General features: G+C 34.2%; 4 protein-coding genes across 4 annotated transcripts; 1 reads left to right on the top strand and 3 right to left on the bottom strand.

Moving 5' to 3' along the window:
- Positions 1-2554: 2554 nt before the first annotated feature.
- On the top strand, positions 2555-6227 carry LOC139846783 (E3 ubiquitin-protein ligase At1g12760-like). Its single transcript, XM_071836314.1, is given in 6 exon segments — positions 2555-3305; positions 3419-3541; positions 3693-3825; positions 4989-5153; positions 5826-5855; positions 5858-6227. Coding segments are annotated over 6 exon segments (1116 nt in total). The 5' UTR covers positions 2555-2784; the 3' UTR covers positions 6002-6227.
- Positions 6228-7056: 829 nt separating this feature from the next.
- Positions 7057-8326, bottom strand: LOC139848223 (heat stress transcription factor B-2b-like). Its single transcript, XM_071837951.1, has 3 exons — positions 8194-8326; positions 7839-8081; positions 7057-7740 (listed from the first exon to the last, which is right to left on the bottom strand). Exons 2-3 carry the CDS (start codon positions 8076-8078, stop codon positions 7198-7200), a joined length of 783 nt encoding a protein of 260 aa, XP_071694052.1. The 5' UTR covers positions 8079-8081; positions 8194-8326; the 3' UTR covers positions 7057-7197.
- A 4720-nt stretch (positions 8327-13046) lies between these two features.
- LOC139846502 (uncharacterized) lies at positions 13047-14124 on the bottom strand. The gene has a single exon (XM_071835986.1). The coding sequence runs from the start codon at positions 14078-14080 to the stop codon at positions 13082-13084; it is 999 nt and encodes a 332-aa protein (XP_071692087.1). The 5' UTR covers positions 14081-14124; the 3' UTR covers positions 13047-13081.
- A 527-nt stretch (positions 14125-14651) lies between these two features.
- On the bottom strand, positions 14652-17780 carry LOC139850497 (transcription factor MYB3R-5-like). The gene is made up of 7 exons (XM_071840068.1): positions 17656-17780; positions 17317-17368; positions 16996-17053; positions 16711-16805; positions 16512-16615; positions 16092-16220; positions 14652-15967 (listed from the first exon to the last, which is right to left on the bottom strand). The coding sequence occupies exons 1-7, from the start codon at positions 17778-17780 to the stop codon at positions 15238-15240; spliced, it is 1293 nt and encodes a 430-aa protein (XP_071696169.1). The 3' UTR covers positions 14652-15237.
- Positions 17781-18996: the final 1216 nt, after the last annotated feature.

Below are 18996 nucleotides of genomic sequence, written 5' to 3'. Positions count from 1 at the left end.
GGAAATGTTAATCATACAAAGATTAAGTTTAAATTTGGTCAGAAATTTCCGGGTCATCACAAATGCTAATTGTAAAATACGGAAAACATTATGTATAACCTTATAATAAAACACCCTAATGACCATGTACAATATTTGAAGCATTATGTACAATTTAATGGTAAAACACCATCATTACCATGTGCATAATTTTTGAAGCATTTGTAAAACCTAATGATAAAACACTCTCATAACTATATGTACAATATTTGAAGTATTAGGTACAAGCTCATTATAAAACATTCCAATAACCATATATATTATATACAATGTTTAATAAAAATTGTACAATATTTTACAAAACACCTCATGAACACATGCACAAACTTTGAAATATATTGTACAACATTCATATAATAATTGTATTTTAATTTAAAAAAATAAAGTAATTTGGTTGTAATGTAAGCTTTTATAATAAGAAAAAAATAGTAATTGTGATGAAAATTAGAAGAGAAAAGTGGAGGAATGAAGGTAGTTCATTTATTATGTTAAATATGTTTGTAGTTTATCTTTGAATGTTTCGGATATATATGTTACAGGCAAAATATTTGTTGTACGCTTTCGTTGTAATTATTTGTTATATGCATTATATAAGCTTCATTGATCTGGTTATGTTTTTCAAAAGTTTGATAAAGTACTCTCGATAATAGTATATTCAAACTTGAATTATTTAATAAACCCGTGATTTCAATGGTCACCCAATCCACCTGGTTCGTGATGGATATGGATAATCTAAATGGATATGAATACGGATATGGATGAACCTAAATGGATATGGATGGAAAAAGATCATCCGTGAATATATCTATTATCACCCGAATTAGATACATTAATACTTAAATATAGATATATGCAAACACATTTACTATTACATATACATTTATCATTACCCATACATTTTGTTTTCAACCATATAACGAATTAACTATGATATATTACAACAAAACACACATTACTGATCAAATAAACATACAAACTACACATTTAATTTGTCATGGTTTATGTTTAATAGTATATTTAACGAATTGTGTTGTATCTTCGACAAAGATTACATGTTATATATATATATATATATATATATATATATATATATATATATATATATATATAGTATATTACGTTTTTGTTTATATGAAATATTAGGAAATTTTATAACTTTTCTTAATATTCAATGGATATCCATTAACCTGCTTAATCCACTTGATATGGATATGGATGGATGAACAAAAATTAAATGGATATAGATATGGATACGAGCTCACCCGATCTATATCCGATCCATTGTTATCCTTAAATGATACGGCTCTAAGAAAAGTATCTACATTACAAATTACTACTTTGTTTGATTAACCCTTCATGCATGGAAGCAAAATCGCAAATAGATTGTACTTGACTAACTAAACTATGATTATTATATTTTATAAAAATAAAATTCTAGATTTAACATATTTAAAGGTGTGCATGGTAGTGAAAAAAGTTCGAAAAAGCTGAGGACCGGACTGAACGGAACCGAAGTTGAATCGGACCGTGGAATTTCGGTATGATCAATGTTGCTTAATTTTCATATTTTTCGGTCCTTGCTACGAGACGGACCGAACCCGAAAAAAAAGGGACCGGACCGAAATATTTACATTATGAATTTGTCTACTTTATCTTGCTCTTTTTAATAAGCAATGGATGGATCTTTATGACAAAAAGTTTAATAATAAACGAGTTCAGTCTTGTTCGTGAATCTTTTAAATAACCAATGCGTATAATCTTTTTCACATATATTTTAGCTGACATATTGATTTGTTTAATAATCAAGGGTCTTACTTTTTTGTTGTTGTTGCGAAAAACGATAATATATACTCGCAAAAAGATTCGTCAAATAATGAAGAAGGATTACAAAAGAGACAATCACGTTTACATACTAAGTGAGTATATTATTTAAATATATGAAAGCTAAATAAGACAATAAGAATAAAAAAAATGACTTCAATAACTCACCATGATATTATATAGCCTCCAAGTGCTCGTCAATGTAAAGAAAGTTTTAAGCTGTGTAAATTGATATTCAAGGGTTTGAATCTCAACGGATCTTTCTTGTTTAGTTAAACATAAAATATTAAGAGACAAACTATATAAGAATATAAAAACTGTATTTTCTAGCAACGAATATTTTACACTTTCCAAAAAAAATCTATAATTTTTAATTAACAATTATTAAAATTGTACAATAATTCTCGTATAAAGTACGTTAGGATTCACAAAATCAATCAAATAATAAATTTTATACTCCGTATTTCAAAGAATCGACTTTATTAAATTATACTCCGTATTTTATTTTCCGTCGAGCCAAATACAAAATACTCGTAGTAGAGAAGTATACATGACACGTAATCGTCCAAATACAATATAGTTTACCCTGAAAATTAGGTGTTAGGGTCCACCTTCAAAAATACCAACAACTGTTCATGCATAGTACAAATAAAAACTTTATTACTCGAGTCAAACCATATGAAAAAATATACAAACAAAAATCCCATTTATTTCGAATCTATCTATAATTCCCAAATTAAATTAGATCCTCTAAATCCGTTATTACATATTCCTCAAATCCGCTGACAATTTCTCCAGGTTTTTCGTATATTTTACTCATAATCAATTATATAAATAAAGATTTACTTATATATACACATATTTATGTATGAGTTGAGATGATTTGATTAGATTGAGATATTAGGGTTTTACACTTGCGAAAAAATGTTGAATCCTCCAATTCCTTCCGTTAACATTCCGGGAACAACACCGTTACTTTACTCCGGCGAAAGTGATCGAAACCGGCGATCACTCCGGCGACAAAGTTTACGTGACGCTGCACGGTTTCTCCGGCGAGCAAGTAGCCGGAGAATGATGAGGGAGCCGTCGATGCTGGTTAGGGAGACCGCAGCTGAACAGCTCGAAGAACGACAAAGCGATTGGGCGTATTCAAAACCGGTGGTGATACTTGATCTTGTATGGAATTTAGTGTTTGTGTTAGTAGCTGTTATTATGTTGATATTGAGCCAGGATGAATCGCCAGTTTCGTGGTTGAGGGTTTGGATTGTTGGGTATGGTGTGCAGTGTGTTGTGCATATGGTGTGTGTTTGGACCGAGTATATGAATCGACGCGAACAACGATTGGCTGCGAATGGTGATTCGGATGAGGGTGGTGGTTTTGGGAATGGGTCTAGAAGTAGTAGTCAGTATGTTACATTGGCAAATTTGACTAATAATGACAATAGGTATAGATATTAGATATATTATATTATACTGTAATTGATATATAGATATAGATATATATTAGGTTTACTAAATACTACACATATAATAATTATTAACAATGTAAGTTTTGCAGAGGAATGGCGAAGTATTTGGAATCTGCGAATACTATGTTTTCGTTCGTTTGGTGGATACTTGGGTTTTATTGGGTTTCATCTAGTGGGGAAGTATTGGCACAGGATTCGCCTAAACTATACTGGTGTGTTTAACATACTTTTTTTGGTACTTATGTTTATATTAGTGATCACTAATGTATTATATGGTTTGTCAAATGCAGGATTTGTGTAGTTTGATGTCTTTTTTTGTGGTTTTATGTGTTGCTAATGGAGTATATGGTTTTTCGAATGCAGGCTTTGTGTAATTTTCCTGGCGTTTGATGTCTTTTTTGTTGTTTTCTGTGTTGCACTGGCATGTGTTATTGGTATTGCGGTTTGCTGTTGTCTTCCGTGTATAATTGCTGTTTTGTATGCTGTTGCTGATCAGGTAAACCATGCGCTTTGTGCTCTGCATTTCTTTTTATCAGTTTTAGAAAGGTCTCTATGATCTTGTAGCTTGGCATCATCTATTCTTTTACACTTGTTTTTCTTTATCTTTGGTATAAATTTTGCCTCTTGTACATGTATGATTAACATATTTTTAGCATGTAGCTATATTCTATATTTCTAGCTTATATGTTATGTGTAGAATCATTGACAATTAGACCCAAACATACTTTTTATGAGACAACTCCCGCCTTTAGCTGTTATTGGTGGGCCCTCATTCATTATGATAGTGTAGTGCTCTTTTTAAGAATAACATCATTTGGGCCTCAAAAGTACACTGTTTCCACTTATGTTTCTTCTACAAACTTCTTCAACCCCATAGAAAGACTACTTAAGTTACCAATTCGTCTAGCAGTGGCAAAGGCGGGCCTCAAATTATAAGTTGTGTGTGATTATGTTCCTTTAGAAACAAAAAAGAAAGAATAATGTGGAATTTGTAGTGTTCTACTAGTATGTTCTTTATGCCTCATGGGCTAGTTACCAATCAAAAGGCCCTGTTCGTTTTTCTTTTTTGTTAAGTGCGTTTGTCTTAATGATCATATAATGTCTCTGGGGAACAATTGATGGATAAATAACTATTGTTTGTTTTTTTTACATTCTGAATAACAGACTGAATGATAAAATTACCAAATTAACCGTACATATGAGGCAGTTGAAAGCAGTTATGTTAGGAGTTTTAAAAAAGTAATGCGTGATATGGAAATTCATATATTTACATGGCTTAAATCAAACATCACTCTACTTTTTATATTTCATGATATTAAGTCCACTAAGTCGTAAACAAACGGAGCCTAATATTACATGCATCAACTGTCGTGGTCACTGTTTATGCTGTTAGCATCAATTTAGAGCAAACATTACTTGCAAGAGGTATCAGGTTTGAATCCTGTTTAGGACGAATATATTGTGGTGGCCAGGGAAGGGTTGGAAACGGCAAGGGAGTAACCCTGCTGGGCTGCATACGTCAGAGTATGGGGTCGGATTACTCGCCCTTCCGGGTAGCCCGAACGGGGAAAACCTTCTACCCATCAATTTAGAGCAATGAGTTTAACTTCACTAGATTGTTAAACTTGTTTTTTTTGTTTTCTTTCCTTTTTAAATCAGGAAGGAGCAAGCAAAGAGGACATCGAACTGCTTACGAAATTCACATTTCGCCTTGAAGATGGAGCTGAGAAAACCGACGATGAGATACAAAGGCTTTGTGGTGGAGTAATGACTGAATATGGCACTGACACCCCCATTCAACACGTTCTCTCGCCCGAAGATGCTGTAAGATCTCCTTCTATCTCTCATACACACTTGTTAGACTGATTTATAGTCTACAGTGGGTTCAATTTACATTCCAACTCTTTATTAAAAAATTACCATTGTGGGTCCGTGAAACAACTCAAACCTCAATAGGTCCCTTGTGCTACCCCAACACGATACAATTTTCCGTGCGTGCGCGCGCATCTACATGTTTGACCAAAAAGGACCTTCCTATCCCTGACTCCTTGTACATCTACATGTTAACTGTAACGAGGGAGAGCAAATAACTGCGGTTGTAGACTATTTTGGTGTCGATTTTATGTTGTAACGGTTATTATGCAATTGGTAACACTTAGGTTGATATTTGGGGTTATAACATATACTTCGTTATCTCTTGTTTTAGTAATAATATTACCTAATTCAAGTAAACAAAGTTGATACATAGAAATCTTATAAAGATTAATTTGCTAAATCTTCATCTACTTAACATCACTTCAGGTAATATTTACGCAGATCCAAAAGCCTACCTAACTCATCTTCGTGCTAATCAAAAACACTTTAGGTTTCCTATTTGGTTTTAATTTTCAATAGGTCAAGATTTTCACCTTTGATTACTATTTTTTTTTGGAATAACCTCTCTTATAAGTAATAGTTTTCTTAAACCGAGCACTCATGCTAATGATAAACATGTAGGAGTGTTGCATATGCCTCTCAGCCTATGATATGATGGAGCTGAGCTACGAGAGCTTCCATGTTCCCATCATTTCCATTGCAGCTGCATCGATAAATGGCTCTATATCAACGCCACTTGCCCACTCTGCAAATACAACATCATCAAGAATCACACCCACAGCTGTGAGGAGGTCTAGTAAGATTACCAGTTTCACTTGTATATAGGTTTACATCAACTTCTGTTTGTTGCGTGTTTGCTTTTCTCTTTTTTGTTCATAAATCATGATTCATTGAAGTCTTGAAGGCGCTGAATAGTGAAGTACTAGTATACCTAATTAAAGTTGAGCCAAACTTTATACTATATATATGCATCAGTTTGTTTGCCGCGTGCCGTGTGCTGTGGTAATTTGTTATTCAGCAGATAGGATCACTTTATAGTCCCTGTTATTTATCGAAATTATTTGAATCATGCACCGATTATTCTACTCTGCATAAACTGATATTAAAACCTGGTTACGGGTATTACGGAGTACCTGATGATTCATGAGTTACCAGTTATGTTGTAGTAGTGTCATAAGAGGAAACAGCCATATCAGGAAAGTCGCCATGGCGCATCCAGGATCGAAATAGCTTCAAAAGGCTTGACCCGAAGTCCTGTTTGGACGAGTGGAATAGCAATGGATCGGAGTCCGACCATCTCCTTTATAGAATCGTGAATCTAACTTCCGGAATATCATAACAATCGAATCAGAGATACGGACACGGTCTATTCTACTCATTTTTATACCGCTTTTATTCATCCAAGTAAAATCTCAACCTCCTAAATACCTCGTACCCAATATATTCGCCAATCTCTTTTATACGTGGCAATTGTGACCCAAAATGAAAAAATTGACTCCATTGGATCTATTTTTTAAACTCATTGGGTCGTTTCTATTATACAATACAAATAAAATAAAAAGAAGGGCCAATCTCGACCCAATAGAAAACTTAACAAATAAGTACGGGTCAAAAAGGGTCTTCAAATGAGTCGAGCAAGTCCTATAGACCTAACAAATATCTAGAGATTTTAAGATTTACATTTTACAGTTCGAAGTTTTACATTTTAAGGTGTAAGTTTACGTTTTATGTTTCAAATTCGCTTTTCAGTTTTCAGTTTTACATTAATTTCAGTTCGAGTATCGCCTTTCAATTTTACGTTCTACATTTCAATTTCAAGGATCTGCTAACAGTTGTTACATAATGTGTAGTATAGAGATTAACACCACCTGCTTAAACTATGACTTAAAAAAAATATAGTTACATAAACTGTATTAAATAGAATTAGCAACTTCAATAATACAAATGACTAAACTACAACTACAACAAACACTCCATCGAATTTACATTCAATTTATCCTTCTTGCATCTCATCGTCTTGCTGTTCTTCATTTCTATATCTCCTCACACGTTTTGCACCTATTGATACACCAAACAACCGCGGACACATATCGTCTTCCATTCGCAAATCCTTATCATCACCTTCAACCTCCTTAAATTCGGATCCACAATTATACCTCTCTGATTGACTGGACATGAAATTGGACATCATAGTAACTACATTGCTACATAAACTTCGTAAATTATCAATTTCGCATCTCAAATTCGAATTCTGCTCTTTTAATCGTACGTTCTCTTCAACTAGATCCGTTTTCATAACCGTAGCAATCGGTGATGAATTCGACGATCCGCCAAGTTCTTCACTTGAATTTCCAGGTGATGATGTCGTCATTGGTAACGCTGATAACGGAATTGCCGTCGTCACCGTCGTTGCCGGCGGTGTGGACGGAGCAATTGCGATTTTCCGGCGGTGAATCATACCGAGGAGTGATTTTTCATCTCTACGAAAGTAATCATTCGCGAACTCCCAACGGTCAGCTACGATCTTCCTAAATCCCTAAATTAAATCCGAAATTAGGTTAGCTGCAAATGAACTCTTGTTCAATTCAATTAATCTGAGTTAATATTTTATTAATTAGTAATTGAAATTCTTACGTAAGTGTTTAATTGACGTATAAAGCTCGAGAAATTGTTGTGTTTGAAGTATTTCGGAAGCAGATCACGAGCGAATTCAGCTGGTTTCCAAACGACAAACGCGTTTCCGTTTTCGTTCCATGAAATCATATCGTTTGATGACGGATCGTCAATCAAATCGTAAGTTTTAGTCAGAAATGGCGTCGGTGTAGCTCTCTGAGTTGATTCGCCGGCTTTTTCTACCGGTGATGACGTCGACATTACCTCTAACACGAATCAGTACAAACGTAATTAGAAAATTAGGCTTTTATTTGAAAAATATGTATAACAAAAAGTAAGGATTTAAGAAGTTGCGTAATCAGTTAATCATCGGTACCTGAGATAACGAAGTGTTCGAGTAAAAACTGGACGGAAAGTGTGTAAAGATGACGGAGAATGAAGGAGGGATTCTAGAAGATTCAGGGTGGTGACAGAAGTGAAAAGGATTGATATGAGTAATAATAAAGAGGTGTATGTGGTGGCTTCGAGAAGGATATATAAATAAAAGTCAGGAGAAGCATATCTACATATAAAATGGTTGTTGTGCACTGGTCCACAAATAAGAAAAAGTGTACTAGAAATATCTATATATCTATATAATCTACTACTCGGTTAAAAAAATATATTATTTTTTATAGTGTTATTTATAATATTTTTTATTGATAGTAAGCAATCCGTATTGAAAAACTAATGAAATTGTTAGATAGATGAAACAACTCACAATGATCTGAAAATTATTGAAACTGACCCGTACAAATAAAGTCGGAGTCTAATTGAATTTGCCTTACTTTACAATTTATCCTCAATTATTGTTGTGGATAAGTAATACAAGTATATGGCATTTCATCAATACATAGGCTGATTTATATTCTAATGCATATCATCATCATATGTTATCTTCAGGGTATAATTAAGACTCTTATACCATCAATATTACTGATTACTGATACTGATGTGCACAAAAACAATATAATAATATTTAATATTTAATATTAATATTAATAATATAAATAAATAGTTTCTCCATTTTGGTTTTCAAACTACCTACTTTGGCAACTTCAAAAATAGAGGTCAAGATTCCTAACTTAACTACTTTCTTTCTGAAAGCCAAGCAATATATATAATAAAACAAAAAACATGATGATACAAAAAGGGAAGGAGCAAGTACGATCAAAATTGCTCAATCCAAAAAAAAGGCCCCGAATAGGTGCAAAGATGGCACCTAAGAACACAAATATTTACGGACAATTGAAGTATACACCCGGGGTTGTTAACCAGGTATGCCAATCTAAATGCACATGCCTCGACCACTTGCATAACTTAACTACTTAAGTACTCCATATATATCCACTTGCATGATTCCTCAACCAACCCCATTTGTGATGGTTGCACCATATAGCCCCAATTTGAAACACTTCATATTGATATGCTTTTTGTAGTCAACTTTATAAATTAAAAGGAGCCGTTTTGAAACTTTATTTCTTCCAACTTGCCTCAACACGAAGAGTCTCTCATCAAGTAAGCATTTTGCTCCATCTTTAGGATCTTTCCAATCACCTTCTTCACCCTTCTCATGGTGCATTTTTTGCAAATAATTTGTAATTTGCAAATTAATATGAACCTACCTTATGGGTCTGAAATCTTCTGACCCAATTAGACAATTAACACATTACATTGTTGTACTTAAAAATATAATCAAAATTTAGACCCACCCTAGCTTCACAACATATAAAGCGTTTGAATACTATCCTCCTTGTTGGGTACGTATGTAAGCTAGGCTACAGTAGTTGGCAAAACAAGTTGTTTGCCTATACCACTTGTTTTTTTTACGGAATAACAACACATGTGTATCATGATAGCTATGATTCCACTTGTTTCTTATCCACTTGACAAACAATCTTATTTCATGCTTCTATTCGATCATCCCATTGAAATATCTGCAACTACAAAAGGAAAACATATGGTTGAATTTCAGACACATCAACATAAATAAATCACTCTTATTTGACAAGACTTACTATACCTTATACTATTGTATCTGTTATATAAATACCTTAATTTCTAAACTTTATATAGTTTTTTCATCTATTATTCAAGGTATTTTGGAATGCATGTTCAAAATAACTATTAACTACTCCGTTTTTAAATGATGTTTTTCTTTGTAAAAAAAAATTAAAACATTTCTCAACCTGCTTTTTTAAGATAACGTTTTCACTCTCGCAAAATCACCTTTTTCTTTTTTTAAGAGTTTCAGATTTCAGACCAATTACTTGTTGCAATGTGGTGTATAAAACAATAAGTAAGATCCTGGTCAATAGAATGAAGCAGGGGTTAGAGAGCTTGGTTAATGTTAATCAAAGTGCCTTTATTCCTGGAAGAGCTATTCAAGATAATATTTTGGTGGCACAAGAATTGTTGAAAGGATACAATAAGGCTGCAGGATCAAAGAGATGTGCACTTAAAATTGATCTTCAAAAGGCTTATGACACTGTTAGCTGGAGCTTCTTAAGGTCAATCTTAACAGGTTTAGGATTCCATGAGAAGATGATTGGTTGGATCATGAAATGTGTAACCACTACAAAGTTTTCAATATGCATTAATAATGAAATTAAAGAATTTTTCAGTGGTGGTAGAGGGTTGAGGCAAGGAGATCCCATCTCCCCTTACATATTTACTCTTGTGATGGAAATTCTCAATCTTTGTTAAAAGAGTTTCAGAAAGCAATGCATTCAAATTTCATGTGGGCTGCAAGAGTATGAAACTTACCCATATTTGCTTTGCCGATGATCTATTGGTATTTTGTCATGGTGATATCAAGTCAGTAAAGGTGGTTAAACAAGCATTAGAGGAATTTAGTCAAGTTTCTGGCCTTTTTCCAAATTTCAACAAGAGTACAATCTTTTTTGGGAGTGTTCATAGAGGTCTGCAGAATGAAATTACTCAGATTCTTCCTTTTAATGTGGGTAGGCTTCCAGTCAAGTATCTTGGTGTCCCATTATTGGCCAAAAGGTTAGGTGTTATTGATTGTAAAGAGATTCTAGACAGAATCAAGAAGAGAATTGAGAATTGGAGGACCAAACACTTATCATATGCTGGAAAGTTACAACTTATTGCTTCTGTCCTATCTTCTATGCACATTTATTGGGCATATGTTTATAAATTGCCTAATACTGTGGTGAAAGATATTGATAAAATTGTTAAAGTTTTTCTTTGGGGACAGGGTAATGGTTCTAAAGGTAGAGCAAAAGTGGCTTGAAAGGTTGTATGCTCTCCTAAAGACCAAGGTGGATTGGGTTTGAAGCCTCTGCAAGAATGGAATGATGTCCTATTGCTTAAGCAGTTATAGAAATTAGTTGCTAAGAAAGATTCTCTTTAGTATAATGGGTGAACTTGGTCAAACTCAAGGGTAAAACAATTTGGGAAGTGGACTATAAACCAAATGATAGTTGGGGATTGAAGCAACTCTTAGGAATGAGAGACAGAATTAGAAATCACATATATGAAGCTAATGATGGATCTGTCCAATGGATCTCCAATAATGGTAAGATAGGTCCTTATAAGACTTGTCAAGTGTGGGAGGATCTTAGAGCTATCAAACCAAAGGTTCATTGGCATCATGTGATATGGTTTCCACAGACAAATCTCAAACATGCCTTTATTATGTGGTTGACAAACCTGAATAGACTCACTACTCAAGATAAACTTCTGAAATGGTTTCCAAATAAAACCTTCAAATGTGAGTTGTGTGGGGTGTGTGAAGACTCAATGCAACATCTGTTCTTTGAGTGTATCTACTCTAAGAAAGCATGAAATGAATTAAAAAAGTATTTGCTTTTCAAGGGATTACCTGACAACTTGCAGAATGTTGTTAATGCATTAGCTGGGTTTCCTTTTAGAAATCAAATTTGGGACATTATCAATAGGCTCTCTGTTGCAGCTGCTGTTTATCATATCTGGAATGAAAGAAATTGCAGAATTTTTAGAGGTAGAAGAAGAAGTGAGATGGATTAGGTTTTGGTGATGATTGATGGCATTAAACTGAAATTAACTACTTTAATTGTTAAGAGTTCGAATGCCATAAGGATTGCTGAGAAGAAATTGGGGTTTAGTCTTAAAGGGGAATCGTTTGTTTCTCAAAGATGGATGAATGTTGCTGTATTTTGTGTTTGTTTCTTGATTTAGGTTCGATGGATCTTAGGTTTTTGTTTGTCGTTTGTATTGGGGGTGATGGGTATACCCTACCCCGGTGTATAAAATTTGGTTTTTAATAAAATTTCTAACTTTTTAAAAAAAATAAAAATAAAAATAATAATAATAACTCTTTGTAAATTATCTTAGTGTGATTTTAGTGTTATCTAACATTCATTTTAGTTAATTGAGATTTACTTAAATGCAAGAGTTAGCTAGTTATACTTAATAACAGGTTAGGAGAGTGTGGAATACACACTCGTAAGAGTTACTAGTAACTGTCGATTAATTTGCAGAGGTCAAGGGGGTTGCGCCCCCTTGCGGGATCCAAGGAGCAGCGCCCCGAAACTTCAATCAAAAAGACACTATACGTTTTAAGGAAAATGCGTCTTCCAACCGTTCTTCTCGCCAAAAATGAAGAGTTGTGTCTCTTCATTATAATTGTCAAAACTGATTATAGTTTCGGTTTTTGGTGGTTTTTCCTGCATTCAATATTCAGAACACATACACAACAACATACAGATTTTCTATACTTGATTTTGATTTCGGTTTCTTCTTACCTGGAAACAAAATAATTTTTTTCTTGTACCAATTAGGATTTCGTGTCAACCCGAAACTTGTTAGGGGCAAACTACTTAATTAGAAAAGTATTTCACGATTCAAGAACCTATCCAGATTATCAGTTTCGTACCCTATTTTTTACAAATTATTTACTTTTTGTTAACAGAATAATCATATACTCTCTTTCAAATCTCAAATACCCCCATATATAAGTTGTATCCGAATATATTTTTTTAATTTGTGTGTCATTAGTTTCTTCACGTTAATTACTAGCTATTATCCGTTTTGTGATTAGCGGATAATCCTCAGGGTTTGAATGTCTAATGAAAATACATTTTCTGATCGTGCATAATAACACATATATAAGCGATCAGGCTACAGAAAGAAACATTATTACACCAATTGTTCATTAGTAAACAATATTGTTGTTCTTATGAGGATATGATCATTCCATAACAAATTTTCATACATAAGCATTAAAGATGGATGACATTAGTAACAGGCAACTCACTATGATCGACACCCGTTTTCTGAATATTAATAAGTTTAAGAAGACTACCAACAGCCAAAATCGCCTTCGGGTTAATATCGTGCAATGCTCTAGCATACAAACTTCTACAAGCGCGACATGCGGTTTCATACAACTCCTTATTCTTTTTATCATTCTTATTAATACCCATCAAACAATGCCCTAAAATTCTCAACATTGGTTGCAACATTTCCCATGGTAACAAAACCCTCCCTTCATTCTTCGTTTCGCCTTGTTTTTCTTTTTGATCGTCTTTGTTTTGATCATCATTCGAGAAATCGTTATAAACTTCTCCATCTTGACCAGCCCATACGATGCAAAATTCACAGAATTCGAGTTTTGATTGGACCGGCATTTCAACAACCTTGCTATGATATAGTTCAAGGGCAACCCCTATGATACGGGCCCGTTTGGTTGATCGAATGGTTCCTTGAGGCTCTAAACTAGGGGAGACCACAACAAGGTTAAGCTCGGTTGAAGCATTTTTATAAGGATGTTTGCTTTCATGGTAAACACTCGGGTGAGAAAGATCCGATATGTTTATGGTGACGGCTTGCCCGTTACGTGAAGCGGTCTCGTGTCCATAAATTGCCAACAAGACCGCTTCAAAACCGGCAAGCGGTTTTCTAAGCGGGATTCGAGAGAGGTAAACTCCGGAAATTATGGGGAGGAAACGAAGGACAACGAGTTGGAGGTCGGTTTTGGAGGTGTGGAACGTGTCATAAAGCCAACGACATAACTGGTTGTCGCCTGCGCCAGAGTCGGGCTGGCGTAGGTGGTCGGAGATTTGGGATGCGAGATCGGGGTCATTGAGGAGGGCTAAAGCAGGGGTGTCCGAAGACGAAACGGTTTGTGGGACCGAGGAGAGGATGGTGGAGAGGGATTGGATGGCAGTTTGAGCTTGGGAGAAAGAATCCATCCACGAAACTTGTTGTTGGGCGGACATCGGTGATACACAGTGGTTTTGGGTGGCGAATTGTTGATTGGTTATCAGGAGGGTTATTGTATGTCATTTGAGAGAATTCTGATGAGGAGAAAAAGGTGGATCATTTGGTTCATGAGAAAAGAATGCATTACCAATTGTGATTATAAACATAAAAGTAATACTACTTACTAATAATAGATAAGTAATCACTAATGATGAAATTACTACTTATCATTCTTTAGCCATTTTAACACTATACAGTCCTTTTTTATTGCTAATGCAATGCAGTTTATGACACACTACAGTTTTGAATTAACTGTTTACTACTTGATACCAAAGGGGGTGTTGGCCCTTTCCAGTTTGTGAATTCAATATGATTCTCCGTATTAATGACTTGTCTTTTGATCTTTTATGCATCAGAAGTTGAATCTTGCAATCAGATCAACCATTTCAAAATTTGTCATTTTCCATCAACAAAACCATACTCATTTATTGTATCATAGTCATCTGTCATTCTAAAACAAAAACTGTCTTTCAATTATATATATAAAAAAAAGTATTTACATATGAAGTATCAAGTATGGTGCCATTATTATAAAGCTATGATCAAGTTTTGCAATAGGAACCTAATTCCAGCTAATTGAGTATCAAAACGAGCGGTTTTCTACCAATTGCCCCGCCACCACTAGATATATTATATCTACACCCACCCAAAAAAAAACAATATGAGTTCACAAATGACACATTTAATACTAAAAAACCGATTTTAATAAAGGAAAACGGTAAGTTTAAATTTTAAAAATGTTATAAACTCCATTCACCCACACCAATGGTGGCTATTTCGACCCATTTACTATTTTGGACAGAAGTGCTTTGATTCAACACAACCCATATAAAAAAGTTGCCCATTTTAATCCAAACATAGTGTGAATTGTTAGCAAAACCTCCTAGCCCACCACATATGCAACCTAGCTTTAGATGTATGCAAGTATATATAGGTATATACATAGAGAAGAAAAAACTCACAAATTAAGACTACATCAAAGCGTCAGCATCACATTCGCTTTAGAAGACTGAGTATCAAAACCGGGGATGCAGGATCTAACAACAGTTGGATCCCATTCCGCACCAAACACGTAAGCCAGACGTCGTCCTAGAGATGGTTGGGACCTATGAAGCTATGAGTCTGAACCACACTTTATGATCTCGGACCGACTAGTCTTGAAATAGCTGCTACAGTCATAACCAGGTGACCCCTTTTGTGCCTGACCAGGTGTACAAGGACACGAAACAGCGGTTTTTCTTGGAGTTTTCTTCCTTATAATGGAAGGGGTGTTCTTATAACTCAACGCCGAGTTCTTTAAAATAGATTCTGGGCTGCTGCTATTGACAGAGATGCTTAACGCAAGATGAGGAGGTGTTGAACATGAAAACTCACCATTTGATTTTTTAGAACTGTTTCCAGGTGGTTCGTAATACAACGAGCTATGATTGTCTTTCGTTTGACAAATACCATCACTAAATCCGATTGATAAACTTGAAAATGAATTCTTCGGTGGAGTTTCGAGTTTATGATCCGTAACACTCGCAACATCAGGGGATGTTGATGGTTCAACTTTATGCACTTTTGCATAACGAGCAAACCCAAGACAATCATCATTGGGAAGACCAGATTTAATATTTTCAAGAGCCAGATTTGTTGAGCAAACATTCGAAACGTTTGACAAAGGAGTTCGGGTAGAAAAAAATGTGTCACTGGTTTTTGGTTCAGCTGACGATATTTCCCTATTTCTCCTTTTTCCTACACTAAACTCGCGCGATGATGTTTCATTGAAAAAAAAGGGCGTAGTGTTTGGATCCAATCTCCTCTTTAAGTTATTCCCGTGGTTTTTGATTGCATTGTGTGTCCTATCAAAGACAAAAAAAGAAACGAGAACGCAGTGACGAATGGAAATTAGACGATTTATTATGGAAAATGTAATTCTGTTGATGCCGTTTATATGTTTCAGAATAAAGGGATTTATATTTTTACCTTCCAGGTAAAAATCGAGCAATTTCGGCCCATCGGTTCCCATATATCTGGTGGTAATATGCAAGAGTAGATTCCTCCTCGTCTGTCCATGCATCTTTCTTTATTGCTGGATCCAAATGATTGTGCCACCTAAAAACATACAGTAAGTGATACAAAGTTATATATTAAATATCACAATTTCAATCTTGAAGAATGCTTTACATCAAAAAACAGAGTATCAGATGATCGGTATTATTGCAATAAAAAAGAGGTACTGATTCATTTGTCTAAAAGATTAGCACTCAGAAAACTGATGCATATCAAGAACTATGTTATACCATCTCTTATAACATACTAAATCTCCCTCGTTAAAGTAAAATAAACAAAATAGATACATGTTTAATTAATATACATATATGCTAGCAAATTAGTGCTTATTACCTCTCCCGGCATTGCTTGCCGATTCGCCCAGACAAATGCTTTGCAAATAGTGACCATTTCAAACAGCCATGCTTTTCAACCAGCTCCCTTATACGATCATCCTCCTAAATAGACATTGGAATATAAAATTGATCACTATTATATATCTATAAAAATACACATACGCCACATCGAACCAAATAAAAAAGATTCAATATACCTCTTTGGTCCAAGGTCCTTTAACTAGTTCAGGGTCAAGAACTTTTTGCCAACGATGCATGCATTGAACATCAGATCGTCCTGGTATAGATTCAGCTTCACATGACAAAGGAAAAACAACAAATAAGATGAAATTGTAACTGGTATCAATAAGATTTAGATTTATTTATGTTGAATTGCTACTATTCGAGAAGCGGCCAGCTACATCAAGCCACAACATGCCATTAATTGTTTAAGTTAAGAATGTAATATCAGAAGCAAAGTGATAGCATGCTTGCAGACTAACCTATTTTCTTCCAGTTCCTACCATTGTACTTTTTCACCGCATCAGTTAAAATAGTGTCCTGCAATTTAAAATATAAGAAAAATTAGTATCTTGCATATGTGTAAAGTAGCTCAAAACTTTAAGAGAAGATATTTAAAGGAGAGATTGTAACAAGATGTTGACTTCTAAAACCATATGTGATTTCTACACAAAACTTCTACAGTTCTTCTACAAATATTTACAACCTGCAAGACGACATAGATAAACTACACTAACATGTTTACAGTAAACAAGAGAATAAATCAACAAGATATCCTGTTTTTACAGCCACCACCAACTAACCTGCTCATCTGTCCAGCCTCCTTTTGATGAACGTTTAGTTCGACCAACACTTCTACAAGTACAAGAAAAATACATCAGTAATCTACGTGGAGCAAAAATAGTAGTAGTTTATAGGAGAGCAAAAACAACTGCAAATCCATATGCATTACTATAACATAACAATCATTGATAAATGATTGATATTTGAATGAAAAAAAAATAGCTAAAATGGATAAACTAAATTAAAAGTACTAGGTTTAAGATATTTTACCAGCCAAATTAGTAAATACACCATAATGGGTCAAATACAGGTCAGCTAACGATATAAAACTTAAGGAAAAATAAATCACTGAAGCTTACCCACGACTGCAATGAGATCTCGGAGTGTTAGCATCACAGCTACTATCCGAAATCGATGAACACGATGTAAATCCAATCTCTTTAGTCGACTCAAAAGTGTGTTGATCCCTATTTAGCCCAGCCATCACATGTATCAAAATCTGTTAACCATAAATTCCACAACAAATGTAAAACTTTAAGCACGGCCGCTTATAAAAAAAACCTAAAGTACAGAAAATTAGCAAAACAGACGTATGCTAATTAAACAACATTTATTAAAAACTCAATGGAGAATAGCAAATTAGTCTAATTTCTAATTAAAAAGCAATAAAGCATACTTTTTTTTCTCATAATCATCAAAATGAAAAAAATTTATCTTGAAACAAATCAAGTTTGACAAATTAATTTCACAATCCATTGATAAACATCACTGGAACCACATTAACTTACCCTAACTTTATAAAACTTGTAATACCAGCAACAACATTTATTCTAGAAAATTGAATTAAATTTGAGAAAAAGATGTAAGCTTGATTTCTCTATCAGCTGTAGATCAATCAATCGATTATATAGATACATTAAACATACATACGTTAATCGTATAATGTAGAGACAAAATACCTAACCTAAAATTAACTAACCGTCAAAAGATTGGGTAATTTCCAAAATTTAATACGAATAAATACGGAGTAACATGTAACATACGTAATGTGTATAATTATGGATAACCTATCGGCATTGAAAGAGATATGAATTGAAATTACAACAAACCTGTGTTGATGCTAGGGTTTAGCGAGGATTTAGGGGGGGGGGGGGGGAGACAGCTAGTGAGAGAGAGTGAGTGTGTGTGTTTATATATGAATTGGATTTAGGAGAAAAAGTTCAAATTTTGGGGCTTAACGCACGTTTAAAGATCAGAGTGTGGGACGTACCTAAGCTGTCAAGTGTAAACGGTGACACTCCTTCCTTGCGTGCCAAAACTAAGTATTGCATCATCGTCACATCAACACTTCCTTCTCATTACTAAATCCATAACTAAACACTTACTTCTCATTACTAAATCCATAACAAAACATTCAGAGCACTCTTAACTATGACAGCATATCATCTCATCACTGACTGCCACATCAGCACATTCTTCCTATCACTAACCAACTACTAAATGCTAATCACCATGAAGCACTTTTATTAAATAATTAATTTATTAAAACGTAAATTTTATTATTAATTAATATTTATATTATTAAACAAAAAAATACAAATAAAAATTCGAAATCTAAGATTACATTGCATAATTAAATATATGAAAAAAGAATTAAACTACTCGTCGCACTTGTCTTCGTCTTCGTCTTCCTCCTCGTC

Source organism: Rutidosis leptorrhynchoides, chromosome 5, assembly GCF_046630445.1.
Source record: "Rutidosis leptorrhynchoides isolate AG116_Rl617_1_P2 chromosome 5, CSIRO_AGI_Rlap_v1, whole genome shotgun sequence".
In the NCBI taxonomy this organism is placed as follows: Eukaryota; Viridiplantae; Streptophyta; class Magnoliopsida; order Asterales; family Asteraceae; genus Rutidosis; species Rutidosis leptorrhynchoides.
This window is presented reverse-complemented; position numbering and strand designations above follow the sequence as displayed.

Bases quoted from the DNA above. Each gene is read 5' to 3' on its own strand.
- LOC139850497 (XM_071840068.1), bottom strand. From the start codon at position 17,780: ATGGCTGGGCTAAATAGGGATCAACACACTTTTGAGTCGACTAAAGAG. The intron at 16,221-16,511 runs GTAATAAGCACT...GTATGTTTTTAG, and splicing joins GGCAAGCAATGCCGGGAGAG to GTGGCACAATCATTTGGATC. The intron at 15,968-16,091 runs GTAAAAATATAA...TGTCTTTGATAG, and splicing joins GCTCGATTTTTACCTGGAAG to GACACACAATGCAATCAAAA.
- LOC139848223 (XM_071837951.1), bottom strand. From the start codon at position 8,078: ATGTCGACGTCATCACCGGTAGAAAAAGCCGGCGAATCAACTCAGAGA. The intron at 7,741-7,838 runs GTAAGAATTTCA...GATTTAATTTAG, and splicing joins TACGTCAATTAAACACTTAC to GGATTTAGGAAGATCGTAGC.
- LOC139846502 (XM_071835986.1), bottom strand. From the start codon at position 14,080: ATGTCCGCCCAACAACAAGTTTCGTGGATGGATTCTTTCTCCCAAGCT.